This window comes from Rhinolophus hipposideros (assembly GCF_964194185.1).
Source record: "Rhinolophus hipposideros genome assembly, chromosome: 3".
Lineage (NCBI taxonomy): Eukaryota > Metazoa > Chordata > Mammalia > Chiroptera > Rhinolophidae > Rhinolophus > Rhinolophus hipposideros.
The window spans coordinates 7015186-7041634 of record NC_138049.1 but is presented as its reverse complement, the minus strand read 5'-3'; the positions used below and the strand labels follow the sequence as shown (position 1 = coordinate 7041634).

Here is a 26449-nt window from a genome sequence, read left to right as displayed (position 1 = left end):
TTATATTTTAAAACAGCAAACACTTAATATTCATTTATTTATAACAAATACTTGAATGAATCAGTCACTAAAACAGACAAAAATCCCTTTTCACATGGAGCTTACAGACAAAAACAACAATGACTAAGTAGTATATTAGAATATGAGTGCTGTAAAAAAGAAAGGGAAGGAGAGTTCGGAGTGCTGGCGGTCTCGGGTGTGTTCAGGGATATTAAGTGGGGTACGTGTTGCTGAGAAAGTGACATGTAGCAAGGACTTGAAGCTGAGGGAGTGAGTGAGTCTTGTGGCTCTTGGGGGGAAAGCCAGTGCAGGGGACAAGGGGCAGTATCTGAAGGGGATAATCGGTGGTAGCAAGAATAGAAATCTCTTTTAAAGAGTGTTGATATAAAGAGCAGAAAAATGAGGCAGTAGCTGGAGGGAAATCTGGGTAGAGAGGATTCTTTTTCAGTTTGGCGAAACAACTGATGTGATAGTCCACTTTGAACGGCACGACACGATATTAGACGGGAGAGTGGGGAGCCAGGGAAGCCTTGCTCGAGCACACTGGTGATTAGCATGGAGAGGGCTGTCTGCCTGCCTGGCAGGCTCTGATGGATATGTTGGCGAGGCCCGGGGGCCGTGCGGTGTGCCCTGGGGCCGCCCGGGAGGCTGGGATCGCCAGGCCTTGCAGCCTCAGCGAGGCCGAGTGGCGAGCTCGGCTGGGCTCGGCCGGGGACGCCGAGGGTTGCAGGCGAGGCCTGGGAGGCCCGGAGCGCGGCCTGGTCTGGCGGGCTCTGGTGAGCGCGGCCTGGCGCGCAGGGTCTGGACGACCCGGCGCGGCCTGGCCTGGAGAGCGTGGCCTGGTCTGGCGGGTACGGGCGAGCGCGGCCTGGCGGGCCTGGTCCGCAGGGTCTGGAGGACCCGGCGCGGCCTGGCCGGTAGAGCGTGGCCTGGCCTGGCGGGTACGGGCGAACGCGGCCTGGCGGGCCCCCTGGTGCGCAGAGTCGGGAGGACCTGGCGTGGCCTGGCCGGTAGAGCGTGGCCTGGTCTGGCGGGTCCTGGCGAGCGCGGCCTGGTCTGGCGGGCCCGGGCGAGCGCGGCCTGGAGGGCCCGGCCTGGAGAGCGCTGTCTGGCGGACCCAGCGCGCGGTCTGGCGGACCCGGCGTGGTCGGGCGGGCCCGGCCTGGAGACCGCCGTCTGGTGGACTTGCCACGGCCTGGCGGGCCCGGCAAGCGCGGTTGGGTCTGGCGGGCCCAGGCGAGCGCGGCCTGGCCTGGCGGGCTCCGCCTGGAGACCGCGGTCTGGCGGGTCTGGCGCGCGCAGCCTGGTCTGCAGGACCCGGCCTGGGGATCGTGGCCTGGAGGGCCCGGCGCGGTCTAGTCTGGTGGGGCCCCGCCAATGCGGCCTGTTCTGGTGGACCCGGGCGAGCTCGGCCTGATCGGGCGGAGCGGGCCTGGAGAGCGCGGCCTGGAGGACACGGCGAGGCCTGGCGGGCCCTGGAGAGCGCGGCCTGGCGGGCCCGGTACGCAGGGTCTGTAGGACCCGGCGCGGCCTGGCCTGTAGAGCTCGGCCTGGTCTGGCTGACCCGGCCTGGAGAGCGCCGCCTGGTGGGCCTGGAGCTCGTGGCCTGGTTTGGAGCAGCGGGCCTGGGGACCGCGGTCTGGAGGACCTGGCGCGCGCTGCCCGGCGCGGTCCGGAGGACCCGGCGCGATCTGGCGGGCCCGGCGAGCGCGGCCTGGTCTGGCGGGCCCAGCGAGCGCGGCCTGGTCTGGCGGACCCGGCCTGGAGAGCGTGGTCGGGAGGACCTGGTGCGCGCGGTCTGGCGGGCCTGGCGCGGTCCGGCGGGCCCAGCGCGTGGTCTGGCGGACCCAGCGCGCGGTCTGGCGGGCCCAGCGCGCGGTCTGGAGGACCCAGCGCGGTCTGGCGGACCCGGCCTGGAGAGCGCGGTCTGGAGGACTCGGCGCGGCCGGGCGGGCCTGGGCGAGCGCGGCCTGGTCTGGCGGGCTCGGCCTGGGGACCGCGGTCTGGCGGGCCTGGCGCGCGCAGCCTGGTCTGCAGGACCCGGCCTGGAGAGCGCGGCCTGGAGGACCCGGCGCGGTCTGGTCTGGTGGGGCCCCGCCAGTGCGGTCTGGGCTGGCGGACCCGGCCTGGAGAGCGTGGTCTGGCGGGCCCGGCGCGCGGTCTGGAGGACCCGGCGCGGTCTGGCGGGCCCGGCGAGCGCGGCCCAGCCCATTTGGCGCCGTCCTCGGGAGCTGGCCGTGGGCCTGGCGTGCTGGCCGCCGCCCCGCAGTCCTCGCCCGGCTCTTGTCCGGGGAGGACGGCCAGGCTGGCCGGTTGCCGCGGTTCGCTGCCGCGGTTCGCTGCGGCCTCTCCCGGAATGCCCGGGTCGGCAGCCGGTCTCGGCCGCTGGGCGGAGCGGGCAGAGGAGGAAGGCGAGATGGATGGGCAGGCGCGATGCCGAAGGGCCTGATGCTGAGGGATGCCGGTGCCCCGCGCTGCGGCGGCAGAGCTCGGCTGGAGCCCTCTCGGCCCAGGGCCAGGGACCTTCTCGTTTCCTTTTCAGGGTGGGCTCAGCAGTTATGAGGAGGCCCCAGGAGCTCTGGGCACAGGGCCGGAACGGGTCGCAAAGTGGGGGACAGGAGGCGTGGGGGAGGGTCTTCAAGGTGGGGGGGCTGCGGTCCGTGCGCGCCCCCTTGTGGCCGCAGCGCGCGCCGCTTCCAGCCTCACCAGCCCTCAGCGTCTCCTGGAGCGCAGGGCTGCGGGAGCGCACCAAAGCCCCGCCCCATCTCCCGGCCCTGGGCCTGCCCACTGTGGGCGGGGCTACGGGAGCTGTCCACAGGGCGCTGTCCTCGGTCCCGGAGCAGCCGCAGGGCTTCTGTACCCCTTTGACCGAAAACAGATTTTCGAACAGACCTCGGAAATTTCAGGCAGACCTTGCACGTAGGCAGGCAGGACAAGGGACCGCTGTACTGTCTAGTTTGATGATGTGGGGCAGCTCTGAAACCCATTACCCTTTCTCCAACAGGCATCTTAATTTTCGTCCCTCCTCTTCCTTTTCTCTCTCTTTCCCTTTTAAAGATCTCAGATGTATGTATTGAATAGGACCACATATAATCCTGACTTCGTGATAATGCACTCATCATTAATCTGTGGACCAACATGTTTTTTCTCTTTGTTTTTTAAAATAGTTGTTTTGGATAATGTAACGAACCATGTTTCCAACAAAAATTAGGTATTTGACAGGCACTATCTGTGTGTTCCTCCGTACCACTACGTGCCCTCACTGGAAATCATTATTAGCCCACATCCTTTATTTAAATTTTTTCTTCCTTCCTTCCTTCCTTCCTTCCTTCCTTCCTTCCTTCCTTCCTTCCTCTCTTCCTCACTCTCCCCTCCCCCCACTCCCACCCCAGTCTCTGTGTGTCTATGTGATGTTTTTAACTTTCTTGGGACTTAAGTGGTAACAACAGTATTATATTGGTAAAATCAACTATGTTGTTACCTTTTACTGTGGTTTATTTCTTCTGATGCCTATGTAACACTGTGTGGGTCTACCAAAGTTAATTTATCCACTCTTCTGTTGGTGGGCATTTGGGTTGTTTCCAGGTTTTTCCAAGAGTGAAGAACATGAGGTGTTCTTTTCACTTGCTTCTTGTTATATGTGTGCATGTTTCTTTTTCTTGTGTATATACCTAGGAGCTGAATAGCTAGGTCACAGGATATGTGAATGTTCAATTGTAGGGCATAATGCCATGCAACGTTGGAGAGCTCTGGTCCTTCTCTAACATTTGGCATTTAATTTTTTTTGTCAATGGAATGGTGGTAATTGGTATGCCATGTGGTGTTGATTTGCAATTCCTTGTTCACCCATGATGTTGAACATTTCTTCATATATTTATTGACACATGTTTTTCTTCTGTCTGATCATGTCTTGTCCATTTTATATTGAGCTATCTATTGCATGTGACGTATTCTTTTTTCCCTAGAAGCTTTAGAATTTTTTCTTTGCCTTTGACATTAAAGTTTACCATATCTTGACTACGTGTGTGTTTTTCTTCCTCTCTCCTCTTTTTGAGCTCTCTCACTCAGAGGTCATTCATTTTCTTTTACTTCCCAGAATTATAATTCTTTTTGTTTATGTGTGAGTATATATATATGTATATATGTATATTCTTTTTTATATATATATATATATTCTTAATGCCAGTGCTTTGCCAGCTCTGTGTATCTCTCAGTTTATAACTTGTTTCTGTTTTCGTTAAGCTAGTTTTTGATGAATATAAACTTTTAAATTTAGCAAGACAAATTTATCAGTTTTTTTTGTAGTTAATGCTGCTGTATCTTAAATATTTTCTTACATAATGATCTAAAAGATAGCTATATTTTTTACTAAGAGTTTTAAAGTTTGTTTTTAGATATTTACGTCTTTAATCCATTTAGAGTTGATTTTTGTATATGGTGCTACATAGGCCTCCAGTTCTCTCTTTTCCCGTATGGATTGCCATTTTGTTTCCAGTTCCATTTATTAAACAGTCTCTTCTTTGCCCACTGATCTGGTATATTACTTGTATCGCAGATTAAAGTTTGATTTGCACAAATATCTGTGCTCTCTCTTCTAGTCTCTATTCCAGTCTGTCAGTTATTCTGTTTCTATGCCAACTACCATCACCATATTGACATTTTATAGATTTTTTAAAAAAATTCTGGGTTATTACAGTAACGTCACAGGCAAACTGAGACATGATCACCCTACTTTTGGGCCATTCTAAAGAATATTAATTTTATAGCACTTTGATGGGGAGTTATTGAAGAACTTCAGCAGCTGAGTTATAGGTTTTGATACATAATTTTGATGATCACACTGCTGGTGCAAGGTGGTTGGGGCAGAGTGTATGGTGAGGGATGAGACAAGAGTGGAGGCAAGGGGACCAATTAGGAGGCTGGGGCCAGAGTACAGGTGAGAGATGATAGTCGTTTTAGTAGTAATAGACGTGGGGAGATGTGGATGGATTTGAGATGGAGGTAGAACCAATAGGACTTTCTGATGTTTTCAATGTAGTAGATGAGAGAGAGGACTTTGTGGAATCTGTTTGGGGCTTGAAGAGCTGGGTGAATGGGGATGCTATTCCTGAGATGGAGAATTCTGGGGAAGGGACAGTTTGTAAGTTTATAAGCTTTTGGATGAATTAGTGCCACTTTTAATTTGCTTCTGCTTGGCAATGGCTTTATGGTTGTGAATATTTTATAGCTTGGTCATACTCTTTCCTCTCCAAATAGGTGACTCTCTTTTGAAAAGTGCAACCAGAACTCTTCTGGAATTCAACACAACAGTGGACTGCGATGTGAAGCAGAGCAGAGGCCACAAAGTCCAGAGTAGCGTCACCTTCCTGTGTGGGAAAACCCTGGTGAGTTCTCAGAGCCACTGTATAGTCCTGTTTTGGTTAAAGATGTTTGCCCTGTGGGAAGTTTTGATACGGTGATGCTCCAGGAGGGATGAGGGAGCAAAACTGAAAATACAAACAGATAAACAGAAACCCCGACCAAATCGCCATCACCATTGAGAACCAATAAGTAAAAAATCCTAAGTCTGTAGTTACAACTTTTAAGTGAAACTTGATACACATCCTGTGCAAAACTACAATTCGAAACACTGTTTAATGTTTATGTTGCAGGAATAAATTTTTGTTTCTTTCTAAAATCTCTTCTCTCACTGTTTTATTTTGATAGGTTTTAGGCAATGGGTGTTTTTTTTCAAATGTTTTTCTTTCCTCATTTACATTAAACTGGAGAGACGGACACCTGTCTAGGGAAGGCCTTTGCCAGTGGCTAATGGGGAGCCCCACCTTTTTGGGTATTCCTAGTGTTGAAGGGGGCCATCGTTGTTCTTGCTCTCTGCATGTTGTATGTGGTTTTTTGTTTTTAATCTTTACTCTTTAGAAATGGACTTTCAGTAAATAATTGCTAGCTTTTAGGAAAGGCAATTTGTATACAGATCTTATGAATATTCTCTAATCAGAGTAAGAACTCAAATGTTTAGAAAAATCAGATTGAGTGAAACTCACGTGGCTACCAGATTGCTTTAAAATATTATTTTAGAATTTGGTGCTGTGACTGTTGTGTCCTCAGGCTCACAGTGTATCATCTGAGGAACTTTAAAAATAGAACTTACATTAAGTTTGGACCAGGCTATCAACAGCACTTGCCTATGCTGAGACCTTGGGAAAAAAAATCTGTTTGCTGTAGTATGAAATATGGAGGTCTGCATTACTGAATAAGCTAGCTGCTGTTTTAATTTTCACCGATTTCCTTCGAGAAGTCTGTGTTTATCATAAAAGAACCAGAATGGCGAAGAACTCCTTAGACTAGCACATGGGAGCATAGAGGTAAATTCTCGCCATGTTGTGTGCCACCCAGAAATGCTGTGTGTGGTTCCGTTTGGAGTTGACATTGGTTGTAGTCCGTCGGGAGGGGCTGCTTCCCAGCACGGGGGCGTCTGAAGCGAGGCTGGTGTAGGAACTCGGTTGGGTTTGCAGGGGCCTCCTCCCTTGGCTTACAGGAAACATGAGGTCACATTTTCTGGCTTTGATTTTGTTAGCGTTTGGTTTAGAGAACATTTGGAGTTTGAGAAGAGAGGGACTCCGAGGATTACTTCCCATGAGTTTACTGTACTTGCATAGTTGGGGCAGTAGAACAGTTTTGGCCCGATTACACTAAAATTCCAGCATGATTTCATGAAGCTTTTGTCTCAGAGTTTTGGGTTTGGGAACTTCGTCATGACCTTGTTGCACTAGAACAGTTGGGTTCACCCACCCCCCACCCCCTTGTTGCTACTTTAAAAATTTTCATTAGCCTCTACTCTTTCTAACTTTAAAGAAGAAAACTTTACAATATGTAGTATGGTAACTTTTAATTTTATTTTTAATAGGGAACTCCTGAATTTGTAACTGCAACAGACTGTGTGCATTACTTTGAATGGAGGACTACTGCAGCCTGCAAGAAAGACATATTTAAAGCTAATAAAGAGGTAACAAGGGCACTTTAAGATTATATGCTTGTGAAGTACATTCTGGGGCCCTTAAGATTTGAAATACTGACACAAACCTTTTGGGGTGGAAATCTTTGTTTCGTTTTCAAACTCCATGTCATGTGATTTAATTGTTAAAATTGTGCTGGATGGTCCTTATTTTTAGGACAGGGCGTTTAAAATATCATAGAATGTGACCGAAATAGAATGGCTCACCCACGTAAGGCAAGTTAGTTCTTGGTTTCTGGTGCTATGCAACTCAGTGACTAAGTAACATGGTTGAGCTGGGGAGTAGATGATTCACTCTGCCTCCAGGTGCCATCTCCCAGCTTTGGCGTGCCTTCTGGATTGTGAATTCAAGCCCTCCGGTTCTTTGCCACCTCACCTCAGAGACTGAAGGACTATTGCTATTCCTTCCACTCTTTCTCTGGTCAAGTCATTGTTGGTGATCCATGAAGCATCCTGTTCCCGAGATGAGAGGCTCTGCAGTTGGTTCTGTCACGTGACTTGGCCTGGCCACGGAGGAGAGCACACGGCACTTCCCTCGGCTGCTTCTCCTCTCCCACCACCTGGGTCTTAAATGTGGTTTCCTGTGCTCATCTAGACAGTCTTCATGGGTTCATAATTCTCACTTTTCTTCATTAGTTTTCTGTTCTGAAGGATTGAGTTCAAAGGCTCTTTTAGGAGCTAGGAACTGCCAAATGGGAATCATTTTCACTAATGGCAAAGAGATAATATCGTTTAAGAACGGCAAAAAAAAGATATTTGTTTTGAAAAAATAAAACCATATTAAATTGTGAATAATAAATGATCACAGGCTTTTCAAATATGGCAGTCTACAAAAGACAAGACAGTGAGATGAGGGGCAGGGGAACGCAAAATGCTGCTTCCCAGGAAAGAGCATAGGGAATGGTCAAGGAGAAAAAAGCTTCAAGGGTGAAAAGAAATAAGGCCTGATGAAATGACACGAGAATTTAGGAGATGGTGTCAAATTTAAACTAAATTTTAAAATGGAGGTTGAACTGTTTGCCAGTAAACAGTTAGTGGCGGGAGAAGCATCTCAGAACTGCAGAGAGGTTTGCAGTCTGCTCTCCCGTGAGGCACCAGACCTTTCCAGGCCCCACGCCTGTTCCCTTGGGCCCTGATTCTGCAACCTGATCGGGATACCCATTTTTTTCTGGTTTAACTGAGCGGCTGTCCTCTTCCCTTGCTTTGCTAAACTGACAGTTGTGTCTCCCATCACCTAGGGAAAAATTTGCTTTCCAAATTAAAGAAAGAAAGAAAGAAAGAGTGATTTCCCGCCCCTCTCTTTTGTTTATGTTATAGGCCAGAAGTCACAAAGTACAGCCTGTGGGCCAAATCTTGCCGTGATCTGTGTTTGTACAGCCCCAGAACTAAGAGTGGTCTTTACATCTTTATAGGATCGTAAAAAAGCAAAGAAGAGTACGTAGCAGAGACCTACGTGACTCATAAAGCCTAAAATATTTATTCTGTGGCCCTTTATAGAAATATGCTCTGTTCTAAATTGTTTTTTTGGAGTGGAGTAGGGAGGTATAGCTGTTTTTCTCAAAACACTGACATTTAATTTCTCTTAGAAGAAGCTGATCTAAAGATGCCTGAACAATGTTGCAGTTTCAGTCATCATCTCTAGCTCTCGTCAGCAGCTGGGGCTTTATTTATGTAGTTTCCATTTATTGACGGCCTGTTGTGGGTTAAGCAGTAGGAATTTCATCATTTCTTGAAAGGGTTCTTGCTTTCAGGAGCCCTTGGACTAAAGGTATGGAGGGCATATCTGTTCACAACCTGAATTTCTTTCTGCCTTCGGTGCAGGTACATTAGACAGAAAAAACTGACGCGCGTGATGGCTGCTAAAATAGCCTTGCTGTCCCTGTTAGCAAATCTGCTACCAGATCATAATAAAGCACACCCCCTTTTCTCTGTCTTCAGTTAGATTTGACTACACCTACAGGCTATGGTATAACTTCAAAAAATTACGTCAAATGTTTCATGTACTTGTAAAACACTCCGCATTCTTTAAAAAAAAAAGGGCAGATTTGGTTTCGAATTGGTGTAGTCTCGATTTGCACACCTGACTGATGTCTCCTCATTTCTTTTGTTAGTATTGCCATGTCAGGTTTTGATGGGCAAAGGTCGTGGTAGTTCCAGACAGTAGTGCCTTTTAAAACGACGGCTATAATGCTTGTTCGGTGGATTCTGGTAGGGTTTATCTAGGTAATAGTTTCTTTAAAACATTGTGGACAGACGTCCCCTACCATAGCACTCATGGGAACACAGAAAATTCAGAACGTACCAGAGTTACATAAATATGGTCAACATACATGTAGCATTTTGTAACAAGGTTGATTCAGTGTGTGGAGTATGGAGCTGGCAACCACGTCCCTCCCGCGGCTGCTCAGTCCCTGCTCTCATGAATGTTTCCATTGCTTTGCTCAGTGGAGCAGGAAGTGGGAGGACTTCCCCCTGGAGCCTGGGCTGCCTTTCCGAGGCACACTCCAGTTCTGTGGGGCGCTGCGTTGGGTGTGTCTGCCAGTCCTTCCTGGAGTGGAGAGCCGGCCAGAGGTGGCTAACTGCCTTGTGCTGGGTGTCTGTGGCCTCATTTCCTGGAATCCCTCAGGCCTCTTGGTGGAATTGAGCTGGTTCAGAACTGCGAGTTCTTTCAAGTGGGGCCCCACCTTTCCCTCTAGCCGTGGGCCAGCCTGCTTGCTCCCTTTTCTTTCAGAGGCTTTCACTGTGTAGCCGGGAGAGGTGCTGCTTGTCTCCCATCTAACCTGTCAGCGGAGTCGCTCCCCTCTGGAGTTAGTGACTCTGTATTACCTTGTTGGGGGAGGACAGGCCCCCAGTTTGCAGGGTGGGGACACTGGTTACTTTCACTAGATCCTAGTGACGGCCTGCAGGAACACCTTTCTTTTCTTTTCATCGCCTCTCGGGTGGGACGTGGGACGCAGCGTTACGTTTGGCATCTGGCCTTCAGATCCTGCGGGCTTCGCGTGTGTCATGCCAGACGTGCCAAGCGCCTCGGTTGTCAGGGGGATCTCTGATCAGCAGCACAGGCCATGGGGGCTTTGCCTTGAGGATCTGGTTGGAACGAGTTCATGTGTTCCCTGAGGCTGTGAGGAGGTATCGGTTGTTTGATGGAATCCATTAGTTCGCCATGAAATCTTGGAACACAGGACTGGGGCAGAAGGTCACTGGGTCAGAGCATTCCTGCAGGTTGATAGCATCTGTCTAAGGAAAATCTGAAAGCTAAATATTAAGCAGTTAACCTTTGTAAACATGCCTGTGAATGGCTGCAATCCAAAAGACTAAATTTCAGGAAAATTATCTATAGAAGATGATGAAGCAGACTACTTTGAAATGAGTGCAGAAAACACGAGTTGTTAGGCTGTTGCTTTGCAGGGGTGATTAAAATGATGCCAGTACATTGTTTTGGAAGCAAGACTTACAGGGGTGTTTCGAATAAAGACATAGCAGTAGGTGGTGGTAAGTAGGTGACCGGGGCCCTTTTTAGTCTTGGACACATCTCGGGGCTTGAATGCGTTGCCTTCAGAAATAGGCAGAACTTTTAAAGCATAGGACCTTGGCAACTGTAATGGGTTCCTTGACATTTTAGAAAGCAGAGGCCATTAGATCATAGAGATGAGAGGTTATAAATGAGAGCCCAGTAAGGGTGGACTAGATGCCCAGAGGAGGAAGTGGTCTTCATATGTTACTGAACAGAGGTGCGGGTCTAGGCGTTGTCCTGAGCCCCTCTCAGCGCTACAGCAGTGCCAAAGCCCTGTCCCGGACAGCGTACCACTCTTGTGAGAGGAAGGCGACAAGTCAGCCCGTGGCCGTCCCTGCTATTGCATAGCAGTGCTGTGAAGAAAAAGAAGGCCGGGCAAGGCACAGGGAGAGGTGGAGAGCGCCACGTTAGAAAAGGCCTCACTGAGCAGGTGACCTGCACGAGGTTTAGAGAGAGCCATGTGGTATCTGGGAAATGCATTCCAGGTAGGGGGAGCATCAAGTGCCACAGGGCTGAGCTGCACTGGGGGTCGTGAGGCTGCGTGCAGTGGTTGGACGCAATTTTGTTCTTCGTGAGATGGAAGCCATTGGTAGATTTTGAGCAGGGGAGCTAGTGGTTGTGGGGACATAGGCTGCAGGGTAGGGGGCTTGTAATCTGGAAGCAGGGACCAGTTCAAAGAGGCTATAGCAAGAGGAGATTGCGGTGGTTTGACAAGGGTAAGAAGTGAGTAGATCCAGAATCTGGTTTGGGGGTGGAATCCACGGTTGGGATGTGGAATGTGTGGGATCTAGGATGACCTTAAGGGTTCGGCCTGAGCAACTGGCCGAGGGATGGCGCCATGCTGAGATGGGGAGCACTGAGGTAAGAGCAGGTTTTGGGGGAGAAATTGAAGTCCCATTTTAAATATGTTATATTTGAGATGCTTTTGTGTATCTAAGTGACAATGATAAATAACAACTACAACAAATAACACTTGTACCAACTTGGACAGCCAGGAGCTGTGCCATGAGCTTTACACGTCTTACTCTGCTCATTCCTGTAGCAGCTCTGTGAAGCCATTACTGACATGGCGCATGGGGACACTGAGGCACAGAGGTTAGATGGGCTCATGGTCATCCTAAATGTCAGCACCAGAGTTTGGACACAGCATTTTCTCTCGAGTCTGTTTGTAAACACAGATTCTGCTGTGGTTGGCTGTTAAGTCTGGAGCGGGAGGAATGTCCCAGCTAGAGACTTGCGTTTGGTGCAAGTGGTGGGTATTGAACGCAATGCATGAGATCACCCGGGGCACAAGTGGAGACGGGGACGTGGTCTGAGAAGCCAGGTGTGGAGACTCTGCGTTTGAAGTTAGAAGGAAGATGGGGAATGTTCCAGGAAGCTGAGTAAGAGCAGGTAGTGGGCAGAGGGAAACCAGGAGCCACTGGGGAGCCAGGCAGCAGAGTGACGAAGGTTTTGGGCCAGGACGGGAGGATCGGTGGCATCAAATGCCACTGTGAGCCCAGCAAAGGGACAGCTACGGCTGAGAGTGAGCATCGGATCTGACGGTGTTTGGTGGTGGCCTGGCAGAAGGGGTTTTGGCGGAGTGGGGTCAGCATCTGCCGTGACTGCATTCAGGGGAGGAAGGGGAGGAGATGATGAGGATGGACAGGTCAGGGGATTTTGCTATAAATTGCCCAGCTCTGGGATGATAGCCGAGGGGGCAGAAGGACAAAGGAGGACATTTATCAGGCGGTTGGTACTCCTGCATGGGGAGGGAAAAGGATGCCCATGAGCGATGATGACTGCAGAAGCAGAGGCCTGCCGTGGGTGAGGAGAACTAACTGTGAAGCGCTCGTCAGCCTTTGCTTCGTCAGGGGACATCACAGCCTCATAGGCCTTGAGCCCTGGAGACCAGTGTTATGTGACATCGGCCGTAGTCTCTGCTGAGCCACTGGCCCCAGGAAGGTGTGTGTTGAAGACTTACCTTTCTTTCTCGCCTCTCTTCCAGGTTCCGTGCTATGCATTTGATGGAGAGTTGAAGAAGCATGATTTAAATCCACTCATCAAAATTAGTGGTGCTTACTTGGTGGATGACTCTGATCCGGACACGTCTCTGTTCATCAACATTTGCAGAGACATAGGTCTGAATTTGGGTGGGCATGAGCGCGGGGGTGAGGCATGTCTTAGAAGGTTTCAAAGCCTGTGTTCTCCCCCCTGTATTCGCCTCCTTGCATATCCAGGTCACTGACAAAGCCCCCTGAGAAGGTTTTTGTCCCAAAAGATATTCTCTGTGTACAACCCAGTCCTTGGCCCCCAGTAAATTGATTCCTTTGCAAATTCCCTTCGAACAATTGGTCCATCCCAGTGTGTTTTCTCTGCCGGACACTTTGGGTTTCAAGATTCTTCAGTAAATCTTACTTCCAATGAAATGGGGGAGAGTGGATTGATTTGGTGTGCCGGGGCGCTGAGGATGGCTGGAGCAGAATGGAGTCAGAGTTCCCGGGGGAGTGGGGGGTGAAGGAGTGTCTAGCTAGCTGTGTGTACCCGAGTCCCTCGGCTTTGAGTTGCAGGCTGGGTAAGAGAGAGAGAGGGATGCCCAACGTCCTTGGGCACTCGGTCACGATGTGTATTTCGTTTTGGGCCGACTTCTTACCTGGCTTTCTCTGAAGGTGGCGTGAGAAGCTTGGGTGTCTTTGATAATTAACTGAAGGCTGTACAAGGTCTTCATCTAAAAAGGGCCATGAGAAGTTTTACTGAGCCCTTGCTCGTTCTAGCAGCGATTTCTAGAACCTAGCTTGGTGTTTCTTTCAAGGGCTATGAATTGTTCGTCCCGTAGGCTGGGACTTCTCCACCTGCTTCCTTGCTGTGATTGTGCCATGAGGAAACCTTGCTCGTAATTAACTAACGAAAAGATCATCTTTCTGTGTTTTGGTTTTTTTTTTTTTGTTTTTTTTTTTTTTGTTTTTACATTCTTATTTCTCACACAGCATATAGGACTTTGGCCTTAGAAAAGCTTGGAAAAATTTTTTTAAAATAAACTCAGTACGTGAGGGTCTTGTTGGGTAGTAAGTACGTGAATATTCCTTTACAGTTATTCTTCAAATTGTACATACACATTATGTACCATTTTGTTTATTATTTCTAAACTGTTTTAAGAAGTGAGTGTACCACATGCATGGTTCGCCAAGAGTGATCACTTAAATTTTTTGTATGTCAGGTTTTTTTTTTAATTTTCAAAAATTTTTTTATTGGGGAATAGTGTGTTTTTCCAGGACCCATTAGCTCCAAGTAAAGTCGTTGTTTTCAATCTAGTTGTAGAGGGTGCAGCTCACTGGCCCATGTGGGGATCGAGCTGGCGACCTTGGCGTTATGAGCACTGGGCTCTAACCACCTGAGACAACTGGCTGCTCTGTGTCAGGTTTTTTTAATCGTTATTCTTTTGTCTTCAAAGGACAGCTTTTATTCTTTTGGAAAAAGGTAGACAAAGTCTTGGTCTTAAATGGGTCTGTAACTCAAATTTGAGTATAAAGTTGAAGAGTCTTATAGATTATTGAATTCTGAAATAAGACGCCACTTTAATTTAGAAAACATTTAGATTCCTGGTCTTTTTATCATTTCGGGGATTATTTGAATTCACTGGGTATATTCTTAGAACAGTATTTTTCTTTCCAGTTGACTGGCAATTCGAGTTGTACGTCAGTGACTTTGGTTCATACTAGAGGTGCCCCGATCTTTGCCCAGATATTCTCCATCCCCAGGAAATTGCCTCCGAGCCTTGGACCGTGTTTGAAAGTGACCCTGCAAAGCTCAGGAACAGTTGTGGCTTTCCTGCTGTCTACTTAACTCTTTGCACTCTTGGGGGCGCCTGCCGCACATTTTATCTTCTGTAAGCCAAACGGCTTGTTCATGTGTCACCATGAGGGCACTGAGCCCACTGCAGGCACGGCACAGCTGGGTAAGGACCAAAACTGCCCGTTGGTGCAACTTCATAGTAAAGGCTTGAGACCATGAGGGTCGCTGTCCTTTCCATCAGCCTGTGGCTCCTCTCGGCAGACTGGAGAAGATGTGGTGACCCTCCCGGCTGTGATCGATAAGGCTTTAGTTAAAACCCATGCTAGGTGATGTTTACTCATTCGTGGGGGAGCTCAGTTTTGAACCCCTGTTATGTGCTAGGCTCTAATTGAGGAACTGAGTGATAGCAGTGACCGCACGGAAGCTTCTGCTGTGCGGGAGCATATAGTCAAGTGGAGGAAGATGATATTTTATCCCATGATGGATAAAATATCAGGTGATGTCACAGAAATGCACTGGAACCAGAAGCACAGCTGCAATAATCATGGCTTTTGCGGCCGGTAGTCGTCAAGTCTGGGCATTGCTCTCCATACACTTATGTTCTTTTTCTTGTTCCTCCTCCAAACCTGTGAGGTGGGGCACCGGCCACGAGAGCTGTGTCGTTAGACCAAAGCTGTAGCGGAAGTAAGTGGTGGGTTGAAGATTTGAACCCAGAACCGTCTGTGTGTTCTTTTCACAATTCTATTCACCTTTGCACACCAATCCATGGAGTGCTCACATTTTCTGGTCTGGTTATAGCTTGAAAGGGGATAATGCTGAAGTTCTCTAGAAGGGAGGTGCATTCCTTAACGAGGATGAGTGCAAGATCCCTGTTCGTTGGGCACCTCGTGTTACCAGGTGCAGAGTGAATACCTCGCGTTTCTTCTCCCCACACTCCCACACAGCCCTGAGGCAGGTGGTGCTATACGCATTTCTTACATTCAGAGAGGTCGCTGGCTTGTCCAAGGTCTTCCAACAGGATGTGATCCTAGTTCCTTTTTATTTCCAAACTTCTACTACCTTATGTTACTTATGGCGACTTACAAAAAATTAGATAAAATTTGTAAAGGGACCCCGGGCCTAAGATTAAGCATGGTTCCCACTCCTGACGCCTCGTCTGAGTCAGTGTCCTGTGCAATGTTTTACAGACACACTGCGGGACGCAAGTCCACAGCTGCGGGCCTGTCCCCCTGGTTCTGCTGCCTGCCTGGTGACAGGGGGCCAGGCGTTCGACGTCGGCCAGCCCAAGGAGGGACTGAAGCTCGTGAGCAAGGACAGGTCAGTCTGCCATTGCTGTTTGTCCTCCTCAGCAAGGTGCTGGCTTTTCAGTTAGTTGCAAGAGAATTCCTGTAAAACGACCGCTTTATACGTGCTGGTAAAATTCGTGGTCCTCGCTATGAGCCCCGTAAGGCTGGTGGGCTCGTTGACTTTCTAATCGCATGTCTCGTGGAGCTGTGGAAACCTCTGTCTTGATCCAGCCCATGTCCACACGTGTGTCGCTTTCTAAGTGACAACTGCTTTAAGGGGTGTTGTGGTATCTTCCATGGCAAGTCGCTGTGAAGTTGATGCTGTGTCCATATTTATCTGTTCTTTATAAACACCATCCTCTGGAGGGCGAGAGGCAGGAAGGGCAGTTTGCTGGCTTCCTTCCAGGGCGCGAGCTCTGCTTCCTGGCTGGGGCACGGCGGCACCCGCGTTCCCAGGGGGGTGGTGGTTTCTCATGGGAAGCTGTGCTACTTACACATGTTCTTCTCCACCTTTGTACCCGGACTCGGCAGTGGGGTGTTTTTCTCCAGTGGTCCACACATGACCACAGCCTGAACTGGGATCAAGGATTTTGATTTCTGTCCCCATTCCAAGGGCCTTTGATAAGACACCGGGTTGCAGCTTTCTCTGGTCTGTAACGAGTGTCACGTCACTGTTGCAATTACACATTGCACTTCTGTCCACAGAAAACACTGGAGCGTACTACAATTTTAAAATGTGTGGGAGATTTCTGTGTATGTGTCTGTATTAGTTTGCCAGGCCTGCCGCTAACAAAAGACCACAGACTGGGTGGCCTCAACAACAGAAATGTATTTGCTCTGGGTTCTGCAGGCTGGAAGTCCAAGGTGTCTGCAGCCTGGCTCCTCCTGAGGCCTCTGTCCTTGGCGTGTAGACGGCCGTCTTTCTGTGCCCTTATGTGGTCTTCCTCTGTGTGTGTCCCTGCCTTACTCTTCTTAGAAGGACACCAGTCATCGGACGATGACCCACCCTCATGACCTCATAGTAACTCAGTCATCTCTTTAAAGGCCTTGTCTCCAAATACAGTCACGTGCTGAGGTGCTGGGCGTTTGGGCTTCAACCTATGACTTTTTTTTTTTTTTTGTATGTGTGTATGTGGAGGGGGGCATAATTCAGCCCTAACCTTGTCCTAAAGGTCAAATGGGTGAATCTTCCTACTGGGAGGAATAGAGAGGACTTTGTAAAATGTGGGTATTGAATGAATGGAAGTCCGAGCTTGTCTCCAGAGAAAAGGCATGCTGTCCGTTTTTGGTGGCTGTGTGGCCAGTGCACCAGGCGCTGAGGCACATCCTCAGTGAGACCTGCTCCCCCTCCAGTGGGCCCAGGTTCTTCCCGGCTGTGGCTGTGGGAGGCCATGGTGGCCAGCTTGCTCAGCTAACTTCAGGTTAAGAAAAAATGATCTTTGGCTTGTAACTTAGAGGCTGTTGAGCGAGGAAGTGGTTGTGCAGCCTTGTGGGCAGAAACATGCTGGACCTGCTCTGCTGTTTGTTTTGCTTGTTAGAGTATTTACATTGTTTTTGTTTGTTTTACTCAAACAGCTTGTCTTAGTATTTAAATTTACATGTTGGTTGTTTTATTTATTTTTTTAAGAAAGTAGCACACATTGAAGTTTGTTTTTAAATGTTTTTTTTTTCAAATGGAAATGAATTAAAGTTATTTTGTACTATGACCTCTTCTACGTTTTTAATCTTTATTCTGTTACCCTTCCCAACTACCCCCTTTCCCCCCAAAATGAGTGGGCTGAATGCTCAGGGCACCAGATTAATTTGAATGCAAGTGATAGTTTTGTTAACACTGTTTCCTCAATGTGTGTCATCCAGGCTTGTGCTGACTTACGTGAAAGAAGAGGCAGGGAAGCCAGACTTCTGTGCCGGTCACAGCCCAGCTGTGACCGTGACGTTTGTGTGCCCGTCGGAGCGCAGGGAGGTGAGTGGCTCGTCTTCAGGGGACTTCCCAGCAGTGCCTGTCACCTCGGCTGCTTGCGAGCACAGGTCTGGGTTGGGCAGGGTGGCGGCTCTGGGTCCAGGTACAGAGCAATAGAAAGGTGCCTCGGTGGACGCCCGGCAAGAGGTGCTCCCTGGGATGGACTCTGGGCCTCCCGGGAGAAAAGTGTGGTGTTCGCTTTTTCAAGGCCACCTGGAGGGCCTCTGGATATGAATGTACAATAGCCCTTTGTTCTACTGTTGCGGGAGATGATTGTAAGTGGCTCAAGGACAGATTTCTAAAATTCTCATAGTTATGCTGATTTGAATGGGTATTTGAAACACCATACACACTATCCCAAACACATGATTTCATGGCCATTATTTAGGATGAGGCAAAGTGAAAATAGCTAATTAGTGTACAGAAACATGGAAGAAACGACTAGTACAGATGGTATGCAGACCTGGCAGAAGTTGTGCAGGCCAGTGACCGACGTTGGGGGCACCGACGTATGAGAACTATGGCCAGAAGGAAGGTTCCTGCAGGCTTGAGGGGAGCGTTTCACCCCCTCCCTGCTGCCTGCCTCCTCCTGAGCTCCCATGCAGCTTGATTACTCTGTCCTCTGGCTGTTTACTCAATTCTAGAACAGCTGTAAACTCCTCGCGGGTAGGGCCCGTCTGGGCTGTCCTTGGGCCGGTGCCCAGTGGTGTTGCACGCACGCGTTGCACGTGTGGTGGTTGTTTAAGTGTTTTAGCAGATGTGGGTGCTGATGGAAGGGATACATCCCCCAGGGAGGAAGGGAAGGGCTTTCCTCTAATTTATTTCTGTCTTCTCATAATAGAATGAAGGAGGAGGAGTGGAATTCTTCTGCTCGGGAGCCATACTCCTCCTCCCCCAAACAAACGTGGAATTTGCTCTGGTTTTGGGCTGGCGGTTGGCCTGTTTTGTGTGGTGGGATGCAGAGACGAAAGTGCTGTCCCAGCCAGCTTTCCATTTGTTGTGCCCAGACCTCCAGGGCGGTGTGGGGGCTGTGGGGGCAGCTCACTGAAGACCTGCCTGGCTGCCTGACCTGTGCCCGATGTTACTTCTGAAGGTTCAGACTTTCCATCTGTACCTACTCATGTGAATGGAAATCTCTTCGGCCCGACGAGACATTCCAGGCTGGCAGTGGTTTCGGTGTTTCCCTTTCTTATTTGTTTTACATTCAGTAAGAGCCGGTTCACACGCTCACAGTGGAGAGACTTGGGAGCCTCCCGCGTTCTTCTCTCTGGGACGTGAAGCACTTAGTGGTGTCAGCAGACGAGGCTGATTGGCTATCAGTGGAGCTAGAGGGTCCATTTCCAGCGCGGCTTACACGGGATACCTTAATGTAATACTTGAAGGGGTATTTAAGCATTTACGCTGGCTCATCGAATGCTTTTAGGAGCTGGGATTTTAGTAAACATTCATTCACCTTGTCATACAGTTCTTTTTAAAAAAGCTTTATTGAATTTACAAACCGTAAAATTCACTTGTTTGAAGTACAATTTAATGGTTGCTAGCATATATTAACAGAATCGTGCATTCATGGCCACAGCCTAATGTTAGAACGTTTCCATCACCTCCAAAAGAAACCTTGTACCCAGCTGCAGTCACACCCCATTCCTGCCTCCCGCCCCGGCGACCACAAGTCTCCTTTCTGTCTCTATGGACTTGTCTTTGCCGGACATCTCAGACGAGTGAACTGTACACTGTGTGGCCTTTGTGTTCGACTTGTCTCACTTAGCTCTTGACTTCCCTGAGCTGAGTGGGTAAAGCACCGGTTTTGAGTGAGACTGACAGAGCTGGACTTGCAACTTTTTAGCTTACTTAGCGTGTGACGTGTGTTTGCAAACCTAGCGCTGAGGACTTGTGCCTGGCATGTCACAGGTGCTGGGTACACGTTTGCAGAGTGGTGGTGCTTAGAAGCAGGCCAGCAGTGCCTGATACTAAGGCCAGTAGCATGTGTCTCCCACTGCCCTCCAGGGAACAATAGTGACCTCATAGCATCCATCACGGTTCACACCAAAGCAGAGGCACGCTTGTAAAATCAGTTCTCTGCCAGAGTCTGGTGCGTGGTGGGTGATGCCAGGCTTCCGACGGGGGTAGGAGCAGATACGAGTACAGATGAGGTAGGTGTACCCAAGACCCCTGTGATAGTCTTAGGAAAGGAGTTATGGAGCACCCCTTAGACGCTCACACGCACGGCGGTTCCCACTCAGTGTGGGGGTTCATCTGGCCCAGGCTTGGTACCACCTTCGCAGAGTCCTGACTGCTGGCTGAGGTTGTGGGTGTCAGAGGGAGTTGAGGTCAGAGTGGGCTCGCTGGATGAAGCTTGAGTGACTCTGAAAGGGAGCGGACACGTCGCAAGTAAATGGAGAAAGTCACATAATCAAAATATGTTAAGGGCAATTATGATTCAAAAACATGGAGAGGAAAATGTAAAAGCCCAATAACTTACTTTTGAGCTTTTCAGAAGCATGGAAAATCTGCATTTAAGCTGCATTTTCAAAAGTTAATTTTGCTCCTTTCCAACCCTTCCTGATAGGGCACCATTCCCAAGCTCACGGCCAAATCCAATTGCCGCTACGAGATTGAGTGGGTCACTGAGTATGCCTGCCACAGAGATTATTTGGAAAGCAGCAACTGCTCCCTGAGCAGTGAGCAGCATGACATTGCTGTTGATCTCCGGCCACTGAAGCAGGACAGAGGTGAGCGAGGCTGAGTTGACCCCGGCCACGAGGGTGGGCTTTCGAGAAAGGATTCAAGTTTGACTGACGTAATGCTGTAACTCTAACCCCCACGGATGTAACAAAACTTCTTCTCATTTGTTCTCCTTTCTTTAGCTCATTATTATACCTCAGATGGAAAGGAATATATTTTTTATTTGAATATCTGTGGAGAAATTGAAGCGAAGTCCTGTAATAGGAAACAGGCTGCAGTTTGCCAAGTGAAAAAGCCTGATTTTGCTCAAGTCAAAGTGGCAGGAAGATTCCAGAATCAAACCCTCCGGTGTGTAAATAGCCTTCACGTAGTTTTCAAGTGCATTGTGTCTATTGTGAAACATAACTGCCTCCCCTCTTCCTCTTCCTCCTTCATTCTCCATAAGGCACAGAAATCTGTCAAGCCAGCATTCCTTCAGCTTGACTTAGGCACGTTGCCTTTTGTCACTAAACAGTTGGATGTTTTTCCTGGCTCGACAATAAGAGTGCTTCTGTTAAAAGTGTTTGCTTTACAATCCATTGTTTGAAAGGAACCATACTGTAGGGAAGTTACTTAATTAGTTTATAGCTGATGTGGCTTTTGTATTTTAAAATTTATCTTTCTGAGGGGTTTTCATTTTTCTCTGGCACTTTGAGACTCTGAAATGCCGTTCGCATTACTCAAAAGTTTTAAACAACTAAGATAAGCATTCAGTGTGATTCTCGTAACCCTTAACTTGGTAGTTACCATCACAAAAGCATGACCAAAATGTAGTTCTTTGAAAATAAGTATTGTCCGGGATCCCTCAGGTAAAACTGTGTTTGTGGCAGCTGCTGGAAAAGCTGTGTGCTTCTTGGCCATTATTTATTTTGTACAAAACCCAAAACGGAGAGCAGAGGAGTCTCCCTGCTCACAGCAAAACCTTCAGTGCTTTCTTCCAGCCAGTTATTACTTTGAAGTGAAGGACGATAAGCCTGTACATTTGGAACTCATTTCCTTTCGACGTTTTCCCCAGCTGGCATGAGAGCGAGCTGTTCTGTGTCAGTACTGATTTGTTGATGGTATGCCAAGGACTTAAAGTAGATATATTCAAAAATTCGAGTTTCTTCCTTGGTTCTACCAAATGTGTGTGTGTGTTACCAAAATGTAGATATTCCGATGGAGACCTCACCTTGATATATTTTGGAGGCGATGAATGCAGCTCTGGCTTTCAGCGGATGAGTGTCATAAACTTCCAGTGCAATGAGACCGCAGGTGAGTGTGCCCTGGGGTTTTATCCCTGCTCTGCGTTGATGGGTGGGTGTGTTCTCAGCATCTGCGGGGAGCAGTCAGACGTCCTCCTTTGGGTGTGGCCACCTCTAGTCTTCCCCAGACTAGGGGAAGAGTACCCTGCCAACGACACACACCCGGTTGCATTTTCCTCCACTCTGTTTTGGGAGGGCCCAGCACCAGGCCTGCTGGGATGGAGGTGTGCTGTATTGAATTCTGGCTCATGCTACAGGGCACACAGATCCAGCAAGGCGGGTTTACTTACCAACTTCCTGTGGGTTGTCACTACACCACTCCTCTTTTACGAAGTTTTAAGATGACCCTTTCAAGATGGTGGCCCTGTGGTAGAGGCTGGATTCGGGGATTGCAGGAGGTCACAGGGCAAGTTTGGTTTTTCTGAGTGATTAGGATACCTTTCCTTGAAGTCTTGATGGACTTGGCATTTCAAAAAGCCATGTTGCTCTCTATATCTTGAAGATGCCAGACATGGTTTACATCTGCCGAGAGGCGATGGGATCCCATCATCAGCAGAGAGCTGTCGTAGTAGTTGACCTCCAAGCTGTGACCCCAGGCCAATCCAACGTCCCACAGAGCTCTCGCTCTGGAGCTGACCAGGTTCCTGCCCTGTCTGTGCAGTGGCACAAGCCCATGTGGCTGCCCCACGCCCAGGGTCTTCCTGGATCTTCATGCTGTTTGTTTTGTGTGTTTTTGTGACCGAGCTTTTGACCATTTGGTTGTGGGCTGGTTCTGACATGGTTCACTACAGGGTCTGGGAGTGGCAGCTGTGCATGACGTGAAAAAAATACTGAAGGCCATTTCTTTTTTTCTTTTACTTTTTATTATAAAACTTTTGAAACATAGAAGTAGAAAGAACATCACAATGAAAATTTATAGGCCCACCGCTCAGATTTAATAGTCATTAATGTTTTGCCACATTTGCTTCCTATAAACCCTGTATCACTAATGGATCATCACACTTCACCCCACCTCCGAGATAGGGCGTTCCTTCACGTAGCCTCAGACTTGACAGAATTAACAATGATGCAGTAATGCCAGAAACTCAGTGTTTTGCTTGGCTATTTTCATTATGATTATGACAAGGAGATCAGATAGTGAGATGTTAGATGTTTTGTGAGAGATTTTGAGCCTGCTCTCAGCCTGGAGTTGGACTGTAAAGTGTTCAAGTCTCCTTTCAGCTCTGTGATTCAGTGCTCCAAATGGAGCAAACTGTATATACTGTAAAATTATTTCATTATTACTTTGTCCAAATTTAAATTTTAGAGTTTTTACAGAAAATCTGTTGGTGGATTCTGTGTTAATTGGATAACTGTAGTAATGTATTTTTGCATACGAATTGGTGTTAATTGGCTGTGTAATACAATGTCACGTGGTGTATAGTTTAACTTGGATCTCTAGGAATTATTTGTGCTTATGAGTCTAGGGTTCATTCATTTCAGGACAATAGGTGCAGACATTTCTTTTTTTAGCCACAGTATATGTATTTTTAACCATTTGTTTCAATAATTTACATCTGGTTTCCTATAATGTGGTACCTTATTGTTGGTAATGCTGTCACGGGATTAGATCATTCTTTTGGGAAGAGTAATGTATTAAGATAGACTGGTAAGAAATCCACAAATTTAAGTGGCTCATTACATTAAAGGTTTATTTTCTTTAGCTCAGTTTAGGTCATTGTAGGAGCTGGAGGTGGGAGCTCTATTCCACGTGGTCATTCAGGGACCTTCTCGTTTTCCTTTTTTTCTCCATACGTGTGTATATATATAGATATACTCTACAAGAAGTGGAGTACAGCGTTAGTAATAGAGACAGTGGAAATGTAATGGCTCATTTTCCATCTAGTGTTGCTGCTGTCTGTAGACTTGGCCTGCAACGACTCTGCAGAATGGGAGCAGCCTTTGTTTTTTTTTTTTTTAATGGGCTAGAAGTAAGTGGCATGGCCCAACCTCAGAGGCAGGAAGGCTGGGAAATGTAGCTTAGCTGTGAGCCTAGAGGGAAAATTAAGCCAATTTGGTAAATAGGAAGCACTGTCTTTGCCATAGAGGGATGGAGAAATGGGTGCTGCCTCTACTTAGCCAGAGACCTCCTTGGTTCCACTGAGAAAATCCACTTCCCTCTCAGTTGCTCATGGAATCCACATACGTGAGGCCATGTAAAGTGCTGTGCTGGGAACAAGCGGTAGACGCAGGATGGCCAGGATGGCACTTTCAGGATTGAGTGACTGACGGAGAGATAATGAAAGGCTAACACTAATCTTGCTGATGGGTGGAAACCATCGCCCTGGCCCCACCCCTGGAACAGTGGTCCTGAAGGCAAGGCCCACTGTGTGTAGAAACAAATAAATGTGGCTTGGTAGAGAGGGGGTCTTAGCTTACTATTCTCCTAAAATTGTTTGAAGAATTAGACAGCTAAGATGTACCCCAATGGTTATGTAATTGACTCTGCAGACCATTAGTAAGTTTTAGGTACAAAACCAGCTCTGAAGTACAGACGGGAGCTGGAACATTCCATAATCTTATTTAATCGTTTGTAAACAAATCTGGTAAAAGACAAATACAGGGAATGCTTCAAGTTTGCAGAAACAGATCTTTTCTAAATAGTGAAAGAGGATTCCAGTAGGAGTCAACTGTAAGTAAACCATGCGGGTGGGGAAGAGAGGCAAGTGAGTGTCATAGCTTCTTTAGTAGTGAAGGGTGCAGCAATCCCAGCTAAAGGGTGGGTGTTGTGTTGTCACAAAGGAAGTCCGGAGCACTGATTGTTAGAGAACGGCTTAAAATACTTCCTGTAAGAAAGAAGGCGAAGAAGAAGAAGAAACTCACAGTAGAGTATGGAAGTAATTGCCTTGTGCTTACGAGCCTGGCTCTGGGGCCAGACCGTCTGGATTTGATTTCTGGCCCCTCTGCTTTCTAGCTATGAAACCATAGACAAATTATTTAGCCACCCTCAATCTACTAAATGGGGCAAAAATTGTAGCTGTGCCATAGGATTTTTAGGATCAAATGTGCTAGCATTTATAAAGGACTTAGCTCGGAGCCTGTTTTCTGCAGCCTGCGCCCACGTGGCACTGAGATGCTTGCCTAGTGCCCGGACCCAACTGCTCAGCACCGGGTAGCTGCTGCTGTTGGTGTTACAATTATGATGTTTACAATGTAAAATACTGAGTATAAATTACAATTGGAACATCATTTGTCCTTGGTGCAAAATATTACTTCCCCTTCCTGGAGAACACTGTTAGGAAGCGTACCAAACCTCAAACAAGGTGAGCATGTTGGCGTCCAGAGGAGATTGTTAAACCTTCACAGGGTGGAGGATGGGGTCTTGTGCTAGCGGCCCACCAGCCTGGAAAGGTGAGGGGAGAGCATTCCTAGGAAGGGGGAAAGTCAGCAAAGGTCATAGAATCCCAGGCTTCGTGGACCAGGCAAGCGACCCCGGAAGAGCTGGCTTTCAGACCAGATCTGAGCTGTTAGGGCTCCCAGTTGGGAAACCTGGGGGCTCCTTTGATGTGGTGGGCCAGGAGACTTGATTTGAGTAGGGTGTTAGAGGCATGTGCATTGATGAAGGTCCCGGGATCAAGGATGCTGGCATCTCATGGAGGTGTGCCCCCAGCTTTGTGAGGTTCCATGGACCTCAGCATGCTTCATTTGGGAGCTCCTGTAGACATTGTCACGCTCTCATTTTAGGGATGAGCCCCAGGGAACTTGCTTGCCCACACTCACCTCATCAAGCCAGTGGCACTCCTAGAACGGGAGCTCTGGTCTCTGCCTTCCTGTCTGTGAATCCCTGGTCTGACCCAGAGGCTGCTCACGGGCCTGTTGGAGGCTGCCCGCAGCCTGTGAGCAGCAGAGCCCTTGCCTGGTGGCTCCCACGTTCCTCCTTGGCACCTGTGCCATGTCCCCATGAAATGTGTTGTAAACAGCCTTGGGGCCTATTGAGACCATCCTATCAAGATGAAAGGCACACAGGCCTGCCTTCCCGGGTTTAGGGTTATCTGAGACTCGGCAGAAGCCGCGCTAATCTCTGAGCCCTTTGATCTCGAGGGTTTGGGACCGGAGTTTGTTTAACTGCACATTTGGCATTGGTGTCCCGTTGCTGTTTCTTCCCCTGCTCCTTTGACATTCCTGAGTTTGGTCGCATGATGGAGTGTTCCATTTTTCCTTGTCACATTGCACAGCTAACGGTGGGAAAGGAGCGCCTGTATTCACTGGGGAGGTAGATTGCACCTACTTCTTCACGTGGGACACGAAGCATGCCTGTGTGAAAGAGAAGGAAGACCTACTGTGCAGCGTTACCGACGGGAAGAAGCGGTACGATCTGTCGGCCCTGGCCCGGCACTCAGGTAGGGCTCTAGGGCCGGCCTGCGTCTCGGCCGTGTCTTCATGGGGGACTCTCTCCAGCCTCTTTCCCCATGAATATGTTTGGAAATGCTGTTACTGTTTTCTTTGTCAGCTGGCCTCCCCTTCCCCCTTTCTTACATAGTAATACGAATTCCTAGACATGACATTGAATCAGAAGGCAGAATATCTGAACTTGAGATTGGCGTTACCGTTTTCTACTTAGGGTTCTTTGGGCTAATCTTATCACAGTTTAGTAAAAACTGCCAGTGCCTGCTGTGTGCCAGGCCTTGTGTGTTATGTGATTAGAAACTTCTTCTTCTTCTTTTTGTTTTTTTTTTTTTTTAATTTAAACTCTTGTTGGTAAGAGAGCAGATCTTAAAAGTGCTCATCACACACGCATTTGTAACTCTGTGGTGATGGATGTTAACGAAAGTTATTGTGGTGATCATTTTGTAATATATACATGCATGCAACCATCAGGTTGCATACCTCAATCTAATACAGTGTTAATATGTCAGTTATATCTCAATTAAAAAATTTAAAAAGACGTTTAAACTGTTATGA

General features: G+C 48.3%; 1 protein-coding gene across 2 annotated transcripts in view; it reads left to right on the top strand.

The window, feature by feature from the left end:
• Positions 1-26449, top strand: part of IGF2R (insulin like growth factor 2 receptor) — a 100045-nt gene that overhangs the window by 24044 nt on the left and 49552 nt on the right. For both annotated transcript variants that reach the window (XM_081044609.1, XM_081044608.1), the window contains exons 3-11: positions 5257-5384; positions 6905-7003; positions 12514-12646; positions 15485-15614; positions 17441-17546; positions 20110-20272; positions 20408-20573; positions 21415-21518; positions 25723-25887. In XM_081044609.1, coding sequence (XP_080900735.1) covers positions 5257-5384; positions 6905-7003; positions 12514-12646; positions 15485-15614; positions 17441-17546; positions 20110-20272; positions 20408-20573; positions 21415-21518; positions 25723-25887 — 1194 coding nt within the window. The remainder of the gene's footprint in view (positions 1-5256; positions 5385-6904; positions 7004-12513; positions 12647-15484; positions 15615-17440; positions 17547-20109; positions 20273-20407; positions 20574-21414; positions 21519-25722; positions 25888-26449) is intronic.